General features: G+C 45.1%; 1 protein-coding gene across 1 annotated transcript; it reads left to right on the top strand.

Moving 5' to 3' along the window:
- Nucleotides 1-7,862: 7,862 nt before the first annotated feature.
- LOC128114199 (patr class I histocompatibility antigen, A-126 alpha chain-like) lies at nucleotides 7,863-10,110 on the top strand. The gene is made up of 4 exons (XM_052744028.1): nucleotides 7,863-7,935; nucleotides 8,691-8,981; nucleotides 9,522-9,797; nucleotides 9,923-10,110. The coding sequence occupies exons 1-4, from the start codon at nucleotides 7,863-7,865 to the stop codon at nucleotides 10,108-10,110; spliced, it is 828 nt and encodes a 275-aa protein (XP_052599988.1).
- The last annotated feature ends 1,725 nt before the right edge of the window (nucleotides 10,111-11,835 follow it).

An 11,835-nucleotide genomic window follows, 5' to 3' on the forward strand; every position in this document is an offset into this window, starting at 1 on the left:
CAGGAATCTTAGATGGTCATCTCCTTCAGTTGCCTTATTGCTCTTGTTCACATTCCAAGTTCTATAATGAATAGGAATGGAGGTGTGGATGGCTGTCTTGTTACTGACTTGAATGGAAATACTTTGAGTTTCTCTCCATTTAGAATAATGTTGTCCCTGGGCTTTCTGTGGATTGCCTTTATTATGTTGAGGTTTGTCCCTCATTATCCATGGACTTTGCAGGACTTTTATCATGAAGGGATGTTAGATCGAGGCAAAGGCATTTACTGTATCTAAAGGGGTGATCGTGTGGTTTCTGTCTGTTAGCCTGCTTATGTGGTGGATTATATTCTTTGACTGACCTATGCTGAGCTATCTCTGGATCTCTGGAATGAAGCTAACTTGATCACGGTGGATAATATTTTTGATGGATTCTAAAGTTCCAGCAGAGCCAGACAGGGACATCTCCATCACTGAAATTCAGTTTTCATTTACCCACAACTCCCTTTATCCTTCTTAACATTTACTTTTTTTTCTGTGGTTTGTGACTATTTTATAGATTACTGAAACATGTTGGAGAAGTTAAGGGCTCAGAACCTTATAGAATTTGTATTTGCAGCGGTGAGTCCACTGTCTTTGGGGAAACACAGAGTCAGTGTGGATCCAAGTGTGGCTTCAGTAAAGGTGGCCTCAGTGTGACAGGGACAGTTCTCTATGGAGGTATGAACTACAACTGCAGTCTCGCCTGCATGCTGGTTGCAGCCATGGTGCCCTTGTTCCTTCCTGGTCTCTCAGATATCTGTCACAACATTGGGCAATCCTTTACAACTTCAAGTCACAGAAGACAGTTGTCCCAGCACTGGGTTGCAGCCGAATTTCTAAACAGTCTTATTAAATAAAAAACACGGGGCCAAATATAGGGGTGAAAGCCTTAGAGATCAGGGAAATTATGAGAGCCACCAGCTAAACTTAACTCACCATGCCTTAGCTTCCAAAGAGCGCTACTTCCTGTCTACCTGTGCCTTTATTGCCTTGCTGTTCTGCCCTCTCATTGGCTCTAGCCCAGCTACCTCACTTGTTACTGCCTGTCTGTACAGACCTCCAGGTCTCTATGGTTTTTACTGGGATTAAAGGCGTGTGTCACCACATTTGGCTTTGTTCCCTAGTGTGACCTTGAACACACTGAGACCCTGCCTGCCATGTGATCAAATTATGGGCGTGTGCTACCACTGCCTGACTTTTGTGTTAATGGCTTGCTATTTCCTCTAATCTCCAGACAAACTTTATTTATTAACTTACAAATAAAATATCACCACATTTCAGTACAAATAAAATATCACCACACTGGGTTGACTCTCATGGACCTGGTCACAGATGTTATTCACACCTCTGCTAGCTTTTAGGGAGTCTCACTTTGGATGCTGACCAGGACCCTGCAAGGACATTCCTACTGTCCAGTAAAACATACGATTGGATCCTATATCTATGTTCCTTGCAGACTCTGGGTCTGACCTGATTTCTACCACACTGCATGATCTGAATCTAATATCTTCCCTACTCTGGAAAAGAATCTGCTAGCCAGATTTCAGCATACATTCTCATGACAAATGCTATGAAGTTCTTGAGAGTGTGTTTACTAGAGGAGATACTGTTATGCCCAGATCAAAGGGACCCCCAAAAGACTATCACAGGGACCGAATCCTGCATGTAAAAGCAAAGAGCCTTTATTCTCTTCAAGCTCCGAGCTTGATTTCTCTGTCCTATGCAGCAGTGAGAGAAGAGAGCCCTGAGCTCAGGTGGGGCAGAGTTTTTATCATAGCAGAGGTTGGGGTATCTGTAAAACAAAAATAGGTGTGTGCTAGACTCAAGGACATCTGGCCACCTTATCTAATGGTTGAAATGTTTGGGATGTCAGGTACTTCCTCACCCCTGGGTGGATGAGTCTTTGAAAAGACCATTGCTCTGAGGGAAGCTGAGGATGCTGAGGGAGAGGGTTTCCCAGCATCCCCTGCTGTGGCTGCTTGTAACTCTGTATGCCTTGCTGTCTGGCCCCTTTCTCCTTGATACTGACTTATCTTTGCATTTTTATTTGGTGAACAGGTGTCTTGCCTACATGTAGGTCTGTGTACCACAGGTGTGACTGGTGCCTGAGGAGGTTGTAAGAGGGCTTGGATCCCCTGTGACTAGAGATGCAGATCACTATGAGTGTCTAGTCAGAATTGGTTCTAGTTTTTCCAGATGATCAGCCACTACTCTTTAAAGCTTAGTCATCTCTCCAGTCCCACATCCTCTTTAAATTCTGTTCATGACAATGGAGGTTTTCTGGGAGTTATATACCTTAGGCACTGCTCCTGTCACAGCTTCCCCCTGGAAGAGTGTGATCTCCAGATCGCCAGTCACTCCTGTACCAACTCTGGGCCTTTTCCACTTCTGTTTTGTAATTTTCTTGTTTACATAGCTAATAAGCTAGAGATTACTGGCCATCACTCACTGCTTCTGAAAGCTCTAATCCAACTTTACCCAGTTTAAGGCCTGGGCATTCTAGCAGCCCTGACCTAGATGTCTTCCTACACGCTGTGGAAAAGAGGAGCCCAGCCTCATCAGTTTTTATTTCCAGTTTCTGGAGGGAATTAAACTGGCCCACAATACTGTGTCTTTCATCATTCTCATCTGGGTGTGTCCTGTCTATGACAGCAGCTGGAAGAGTTTCTGTCATTGTCCCACAAGGCCCAGGGAGGACTGTGACAACAAGAGTCTCTGTGGTATTGTTACCATAGTTGTAAGGGTCAAAGCCCGGATTCTGACAGCTTCTACATGCTGCACTTGTCCATTCAGTCACAATACTAACAAAGAGACACGGACAGTGAAAAGTAGAAAAAAGAGATTTTCTGAATGCAGCCACTTTGGGCAGAGGCACACAGGGGTCCAGTTGCTCCCTGCTACCCACAACTTCATTTTAGATCCAGACATGAGCTTTAGATATAAATGTAGGACAGTAGGATTTTTTCCTGTTCAATTTGGTAAAATTTCCTGTTCTTTTTTTTTTTTTTTTTTTTTTTTTTGGTTTTTCGAGACAGGGTTTCTCTGTGTAGCTTTGCGCCTTTCCTGGAACTCGCTTTGGAGACCAAGCTGGCCTTGAACTCACAGAGATCCACCTGCCTCTGCCTCCCGAGTGCTGGGATTAAAGGCGTGCGCCACCACCGCCCGGCAAAATTTCCTATTTTACTCTCATATAAGGCTAGAGATTTCTGGCCATCACTCACCTCTTATAGCTGCTGTATCTAACCTTCTCTGGTTTATTCCTTAGAGAGTCTAGCAAATTGTGCCCATTTGCCCCCTTCACTCTTGACCTCCTGACTTCGAACTCATGCACCCCCTACCTTTGCCTCTAAAGTGCTGGAATTGCAGGTGTGTTTAGGGGTGGTCAGTTCCTCTTACAAGTTTTGAAATATGTTTATTTGCCCATGTGTGTGAACAAAGCAGAAGTGTGAGACTAAATTCGCAGAAAAGAAGTATATGGTTGTTTTGTGAACTGTTACTGTTGCTTTGAGACAAGGGTGGTGGTGCTCATCAAGGCCTTGACCTCCTGATTCTCATGCCTCTGCTATCCAAGTGCTGGGACTGCAAAAATGCACCAAAGACACCCTACAGAGGCCCTGGGACCAGGGTCTCTAATCAGAACTAAACTATGATAAACCAGGACTGCGGTTGTTTGCAGTGCAGGGATGCAGAGATGGATTCACTGGAAATCCCGTGGATAAAGACTCAGGATAAATTCCCAGAGATGTACATCAGCGAATATGGATTCACCTTTCCTTTAGGGACTGAATTTCATGCCAGGTCATTGTACACAAAGAAATTCCCTAACTGAACATGTACTTATCCACAATGGAGACCTTGCAGTCCACGGCCACACACAACATGTACTCTTCTTCTCCCTGCCCACCCTTCATCCTCTTACAATACATGAAATAAATCTCTTCTTCTTCTACTCCAATAGAGAATTTGACATTATGACAACAATGTAAAAGACTCTCTTGTGGACAGGAATAGAGTAGATGACTATGAAGGAGTCAGTGATGCTTCAGGGTCACAGTGTAAATAGCCTTGAACAAGCTGTGTCAACCTAGCCACGTATCAAAGGTAAAACTGCTCTGATCAGGTGTGGTGGCTCACGTCTTTAATGACAGCACTCTAGAAGAAGAGGCAGGTATATCATTCTGTGTCCAGTGATGTTGTGGGGTATTTGGACACTTGTGTAAAGATATATTGCTGTGATTGGTGTAATAAAAAGCTGAACTGCCAATAACTAGGCAGGAGGTATAGGTGGGACTTCCAGGAAGAGAGAGAACTCTGGGAAGAAGAAAGGCAGAGCTGCCTGCCAGATGTGGAAGAAGCAGGAGGGGCTGTAAAGAGATGAGATAACAAACCTCTTACCAGAACACAGGTTATCAAATATAGGTTAATTTAAGTTATAAGAACTAGTTAGGAACAAGCCTAAGCTAAGGCTGAGCATTCATTAGTAATAAGTCTCGCTGCCATTATTTGTGAGCTGGCGGTCCTAAGGAGAAAGTACTGCTACGCGATGCAGCCTGGTTTACATAACAAGTTCTAGGCAATCTGGGACTGCATAGTAAGAACCTGCTCACAACAGCATCTACAATGGTCTGCAGATGTTCATGAACATCTGGCAGGGCTCAGCAGTGAAGAAGAGCAGAGTGTATTCTTCTCCCCCAGGCTCCCCAGCCCCCAGGTTCCTCAAATTCCAGGTCTGTGGTTTCTGTTTCCCTCTGCTAGCCTCACCAGGCAACTGCATTTCTGGCATGCAAACAGAAGGGGAATGGGGTGACAAAAAAAAAAACAAAAATTAATGTGTATGTAAAAAATTCCTCTCACATATTTCTGTGAAACTGTACATTCCAGGCTATAAAAGAAACCAAAAAGTTGAGAGAGAGAGACAGAGAAAGAGAGAGAGAAGGAGAGAGGAGAGAGAGATACATAAGAAAGGTTAGAAAAAGGACATTCAAAAATGTAAACTTCCTAATCATCTGTCTTTTATCATATCAATTAAATTTGGAAAATAGTTACTTCTCTCTTGAAATATTCCACATACAATCAATTAGTAATATCTCCAATGAGGCAAATGTCTCAAAACTCCTGGTTTCTAACATGGTGAATATGGGTTGATACCCACGTAAGCATAATTACTGTTGAAGTGTACACAATTTCTAAGCCTATGTAGAGATCTTGACATCAAGGCATATGAGAAATGCTGACTTCCTGGCTTCTAGGTTGGACTCAGAAGGATGTGGTTACCAGGACTGGAATGGCAGGCATCAGAGTAGAGCAGTGTGTGCTCAGACGCTGTTCCAGGACACCAGGTGCCAGCACTTAGGTAGAGAATTCAGAACTCAAGAGGTGCTGCTCCCAGGAGTCAATTGTTCCATTACCCAACCCAACAGGCCGCTGTCACTCTCACTGGGAAGTTTTAGAGAAGACATTCAGCTTCACTAAGGCCAAGGTTATAAATTAAACAGAGACCAGTAGAGACTCAAACCTGAGCCATTATTCAGGATGAAGACCCACGAGCCTCTCTTTCTGCTGTTGGTGATCACCTAGGCTCTTGGTGCTCTTCTTCCTGTTCACCCTTTAATCCCTTGCAACACACTTAATAAATCTCTTCTCTCCTACTCCAACAAAAACTGTGACACCAGACACCAGAAGGTGAGTGCAGGGAGCCGAGGGAAAAGTCTTCTGCAGAGCTGAGAAAGGGTGCAAGGGAGGCAGCCTTTGTCCTTGCTCAAAAGGACCCTCTTGCCACCCAAGCTAGGCAGGTTCCTGCTTTGTTCCCTCCTGGCCTGTGCTCCTAGAGTGTGACCCTAGAGAAGTTTACCTTTCATCACTTGCCACTGCTAGGTTCACAATCTCTGTGGATTTCTACACTCTGCTGTCCCAGTCTGGCCTCCCAGAGACTCATTCATTACTTTTCAGCTAAGTGGACCACATGGAGTTTGTGGGATTCCACAGTGAGGTGGACATTCCCAGGATGCAGCAGGGGCACAATGGGTTGAGAAGGAATAACAGAAGTAGTACAGACAGGAAGTCACCTATCGTTGGGTGTATTTGAGGATCTTGCTTCTAGAAATAAAACAGAGGCAGGATGGAGAGTGACCAGTGTCAGTAAGCAAGACCTAGAGCCATCCTCATCCATGGGATCACAGCAGCTCAGGTCTCCAGGCTCAGGCTAACATACCAGACAGTTAAGTCTGACAATACAGACTCCTTCATCCACATGGAGTGAATGACATACCAGGTAACTGCACACACACACACACACACACACACACACACACACACACACACACACACACACAAGACATTAATGAACAGTACTTGTCCAAAGTAGAGCTCCTTCAACCACTCCATACACAGCCACTAGAGCTCTTCTTCCTGCCTACCATGTAGTGCTTTGCAACAACTCTATGCTGTTTCTACTATAACATAAAATGTGAATCAATCATTTTGCCTCCCAGCTCTTCTTCAGCTCACTACAGCATTGATAAACACGAAGCTCTACGGAGAACATTTTGAGAGCACGTGAAATCCTCACTATAAGTTTAACCATGTCGTAATGCTTACAGATTTTTCTGTTGAAATTCATGCTAATATTAACAACTCAGATCTAATAATATTTATTTAAATGCATGAACACTGAAAGACCTATAAACTTGGTCAGCAATAGTCTACCTTTTGAAAGTAACATTCGTTAACAAAACATACACTCAATGAACAAGACTCTCCTGTGGACATGGATGCAGCAAATTATGAAGGATCCAATGATGTCCTATTTTCCAGAATGTAGGTACCACCTTTGTCAAGCTAGTGATGTCTCAAAGAGAAATATCACCAATGAGCCCAGCAAAATAGCCCACACCTTCAACTCAGCACTCGAGAGGCAGAGGCATATGGATGTCTGTGAATTGTAGGTCAGCCTCAAAAGAAAGGAAAATGATCTGAAGACATTAATAAAAATATGCCCGCTGTGGCTGGAGAGATGGCTACTCTGTAAAGAGGACCAGAATTGGAGTTCCAGAAGTCTGGGAGCTCACAACCTCCTGTCCATCCTACTACAGGGTTTCTAACACCCTCTTCTAACCTCCAGAGACAACTGCACTCCCCCACACTCACACATAAACACACAAACATTCACACAGCACCAACTGAAAATAACTCTTAAAAATATTCTTTCTGTATATTTCTGTGAAAGTGTATTTTGCATATTGTAAAGAAAACAGAGGCATTAAAAAGGAAAATCGGAATCTGAGGGAATTTTAGTGGGAAAGATGAGGTCAAGGACAGGCAGAAATGTAAACATCTTTCCACCATATCATTGTACTTTGGAAAGTAGTTATTTTTATAAACATTCTGCTTATATGAAATTTGATATTAATGTGTTCAATTAAGCAAATGTGTCAAAAATTCTCAGTTCCTAACACGATGAACATGGATTGATATAATGTACATAACATAAGTTCATGTAGACATCCGGACACAGACATGTTTGAGAATCATTGATTCGATGGCCTCTGAGCTGGGCACAGAAGGATATTATGACTAGGACCAGCAGGACAAAGATCAGGATAAGCAACTTGTCCCCCAACACTGCTCAAGCATACCAGGACCCAGAGATGGATCTAAGTTGTGGAAGCAGGGCCCTAGAGATTCCTCTTCCAGGTTTTCATCTCTCCATGACCCAATCCAAAAGGTTTGTTTCATTACCATCGGCAATTCCTAGAATTTAGAGAAGCCAATCAGACTCCTCCACATCAAGACTGTAATGTGAACAGACTAAGCAGAGACTCAGTCTGCACTCATCGTACAAGATGAAGACCCTTGCAGCCCAGGCTCTCCTGCTGCTGCTCCTGGTCAACCTGGCCCTGACTAACCATCTAGAGGGTGAGTGTGGGTGTCGGTAGAGAAATTTCCTAACCCGGAGGAGCAAAATGACTCCTACCTTAGGGTAGCACAACCAAGGAACTTTGTCTCCACCTCTGTCCCAGACAGTCCAGCCTATTCCCTTCTCCATTCTGCATTCTGATCCTGACCCCTGCTCAAGCCCCCCAACCTGGAGCCCCCGTGCATCAGCATGGGGTTCTAGGAGGAAATTAGGCATCTAAAGGCCCACCTCACCTAGGTTCACACTCGATGCTGTTTTTCCAAACCCTGCTGACCTGGCCCGGCCTTGTGGATTTCTACTTTACCTATCTTGGCTATGTGGACGACACACAGTTCATGGGATACAACAGCAGAGCAGAGAATCCAAGGATGGAACCCCGTGCTCCGTGGATGCATCAGAAGAAGCCAGATTTTTGGGAGTATGAGACACAGAGAGCCTTGAAATTCACAAAGCAATTAACAGAACAACTAAAGGCAGTGCTCCAGATCCACAACCAGAGCACAGCTGGTGAGTGAACCTGAATCAGAAATCTCAGTCTTTGAGGTCCCCATGGGATTGCCCCTAGTCACTATGTCTGAGGTTCACCCACAGAAAATGTGGCTCATGGAGACTAGGCTCCAGAGAGCCACAGGACACTGACCTGGATTTCTGTGCAGCTGAAATCCAAATCTGGCCAATAAGAAAGGCCAAATGAGCGGGTCCGATCAAATAGAGGGCTCCACCAAGGGACCTGGCCTGTGGGACTGATTGAGAGTGGGGGTTTGGCCAGGATATCACACAGTCCAGATGGTACATGGATGTTCAGTGATGCATGGAGGGTACTTCCGTCGCGGATACTATGAATTATTCTACGACGACTGGGATTACATCGCCTTGAATGAGGACCAGAGCACCTGGACTGCGTTCGGCCAGGTAGCTCAAATCATCAGGTATCAGTGGAAGATGCAGGATTTTTCGGAATTGTTGAAGCCATACCTAGAGGACACCTGCGTGGAGAATCTCCGAGACTATCTTGAGAAAGGGAAGGAGATTTTACTGAGAACAGGTAAGGAAGGGAACTGGCCCATCTGCTCTGAGACTGGAGCTCCTGTCCCCTGAGGATTCCTCCTCAGCAGGGAGCAGCTGGAATAAGGATTCTGCCTTGCCACCAAGGTGCAAGAGTATTCCTGGGTTCCCTGATTCAGTGGAAGGGACAGTTCGGTTTGTCCAATAAGCAGCACTCTCCCCCCACCCCATCTGCTTTGTGAACAATGCCCACTCACAGACCTGTTCACTGTTCACGTACCATGACTGGGGAGGTCTGACTCCAGGATTGCTGCATCCCTCCATCCCCACCCAGTCAGAACCAGAAGTCCATCTCCCAGAGGGAGATCTAAAGGCCCCTGCTCTGTGCTGGCTCTCACAGATTCTCAAACTATCCAAAGAATAGATTATCCTCTTCACATCCTACGTTTAGGCCGAAGGGTGAAGTCTGCACTCCTCCTCCACCGCAGCTTTCCCATCCATTCCACACATTATCACACGAGTTTTGCTGAATCCATAAGAAGAATGAAAAATGACTGAATTTTTCAATTGTTTCCCTCAGATACCCCCAAAACATCCATGACCCATAAGGTCAGAGCTGATGGGAAAATCACCCTAAGGTGCTGGGCCCTGGACTTCTACCCTGCTGACATCACCATGACCTGGCAGAGGAATGGGAGCAACCAGACACAGGACATGGAGATGATGGACACCAGGCCTGCAGGGGATGGGACCTTCCAGAAGTGGGCAGCTGTGGTGGTGCCTTCTGGGGAGGCACAGCTATACACATGTCATGTGGATCATGAGGGCCTGCCTGAGCCCATCACACTGAGATGGGGTAAGGGCTGGGAGTGATCACAGAGCCTATCACAGAGACAGTTGGATTTTTTGGGAGAAATGGATCAGGGTCATGACTGATAGCTGCACATCAGAAGCCTCACTGTTCCTTCCATTCTCTGTCAGAACCTCCTTGGCCCTCTGTCCCCATCATGACAATTGTTACTGGCCTGGTTCTTGGAGCTGTGCTTATGGGAGCCGTGGTGACTTTTCTGATATGGAAGAGGAGGACTAAAGGTAAGGAAAGGGCAGGGTCTGAGTTCAAGTCTCCATGGGAATATCAAGTCCAGCTGAGAGTGTGCCCTGCCACATGAGAGCAAAGATTCCTCCACACAGTTGCTTATTCAGTCTTGTTCTGATGTGCTGACATTGACTCTATTGTGAGGCATAAAGGAAATAATGCACAGATTCATCACTGCAGTGATAGAGGTGGTAGAGACCTGATCCTCAGCTGTTAATACGGAAAATCTCTACATATGACAGATATCCAGGAGTCCAGTTAGTCCTCTTTTTTTTTTTATTTTATTTATTTATTTTTTCAGGACCGAACCCAGGGCCTTGCGCTTGTTAGGCAAGCGCTCGACCACTGAGTTAAATCCCCAACCCCCCAGTTAGTCCTCTTAATGTCCAGTATTCCATCATGTTTCCTCATCTTTCTCTGGATCTGCAGTCACACTTCTGCAAACTTCCCTGAGATGAGAACTCTGAGATAAGAATCAGGAGATGTCTCTAAGCCAACTAGATCCTGCTGCATCCATGAGCTCTAAGAAAAGGGATTATTCCCAGGAGTTAAAAGAAACATCTATGTTCAGACTTACCAGTAATTACAAAGGGGGGAATCATCCCTGAGACACCTGTGGCAGTATATACAGGATCCCATGGAGGTTCTCAGCCAGCCCATACCTCCTCGTTTAGTTCTATCTTCAGAGGCTTTGATCTGCTCTTGTATCACTTTCCACTGGGCAGTAAAGTTTCTAGGATGTCCAGTCTTCTGTTACAGCTTTAAAAAGTGACACCCTAAAAGGCCTGATGGGAGACAGGGATAAGTCAGAGGATAGAACCCTGGGGTGTGGAGACACTTGGGATTGGACAGTTTGAGTGTGTGATGGGCTGTTCAGAACGTCACCACTGAAGACACTGATCTGAGTTTCTTCCTGTTCTTTTCTTCTACAGGATAAGACAGCTGTCTTCATGTGGTACTGCGCCATACAGGATTTGTTCTGGTTTCTTGTTTTCCCATTGTGGCTTTAAGAGCTGGTTCCTTCCCTTTCTGCATCTGACTCTGATTATGTGTCCCTTATGTGAGCACAATGTAAGCAGGTGATGCATTCATTAGAGCCCTGATTAGCAACAATCCCCATCCCCACACTTACTGTGTGTCTTCTCCATTCATCTCCCCAGTTCCAACACCAGCTGGCTACACTTCATGCTTCTTTCTTGAAAGTACGAATTTGTTTAGGGTTGTACAGCTTCTCATCAGGCTAGGTGATTGATTTGTGTACTAAAGATGAGTAAAACTAGATGGAAAAAATTAAGACTCAGAATCTTATAACATTTGTGTTTATTGTGTTAATTCCATTGCCTATAACGACAGTTCCAGGCTGTGTGGAGCCACGTGGCCTGGGATATGGAATTGTTTCTCAGTCCACCCTCGGCTTTCACATTATCACTTCTCACCTGTGTTTTATTGCTAGTACCTCAGCCCTATTCCTTCAATAAACATGTTTCACCAGAATATGGTCAAAAAGTCCCGGACACTCTTAGGGCCTTTTCCAGTGTCTGTGCTGTTCTTTCGTGTTGGCAGTCCATGTCTCTGCAGGAATTACCCTTGTTCTCAGTACTGTGTTTGAGTTGGGGTCATTCTCTTCTGTGTGTCTGCTGTCATTGAAGGCAGTGGGGAGTGTTTCTGTCATTGTCCTTACATGGATCTCTGTGGTATTCACACTGAAGTTGTTAGAGTCAAACTCTGGTTTCTGACAGCCCCAGGTCAGAACATGTCTTCAATCCCACCACAGTGGATGCTTTGTCTAAAGAATTGT

Source organism: Peromyscus californicus, unplaced genomic scaffold (genome assembly GCF_007827085.1).
Source record: "Peromyscus californicus insignis strain IS unplaced genomic scaffold, ASM782708v3 Scaffold_19__1_contigs__length_69161282, whole genome shotgun sequence".
NCBI lineage: Eukaryota > Metazoa > Chordata > Mammalia > Rodentia > Cricetidae > Peromyscus > Peromyscus californicus.

Coding starts and splice junctions, on each gene's coding strand:
- LOC128114199 (XM_052744028.1), top strand. CDS start 7,863: ATGAAGACCCTTGCAGCCCAGGCTCTCCTGCTGCTGCTCCTGGTCAAC. Junction 7,936..8,690: donor CCTGACTAACCATCTAGAGG/GTGAGTGTGGGT, acceptor ACTGATTGAGAG/TGGGGGTTTGGCCAGGATAT. Junction 8,982..9,521: donor GGAGATTTTACTGAGAACAG/GTAAGGAAGGGA, acceptor TGTTTCCCTCAG/ATACCCCCAAAACATCCATG.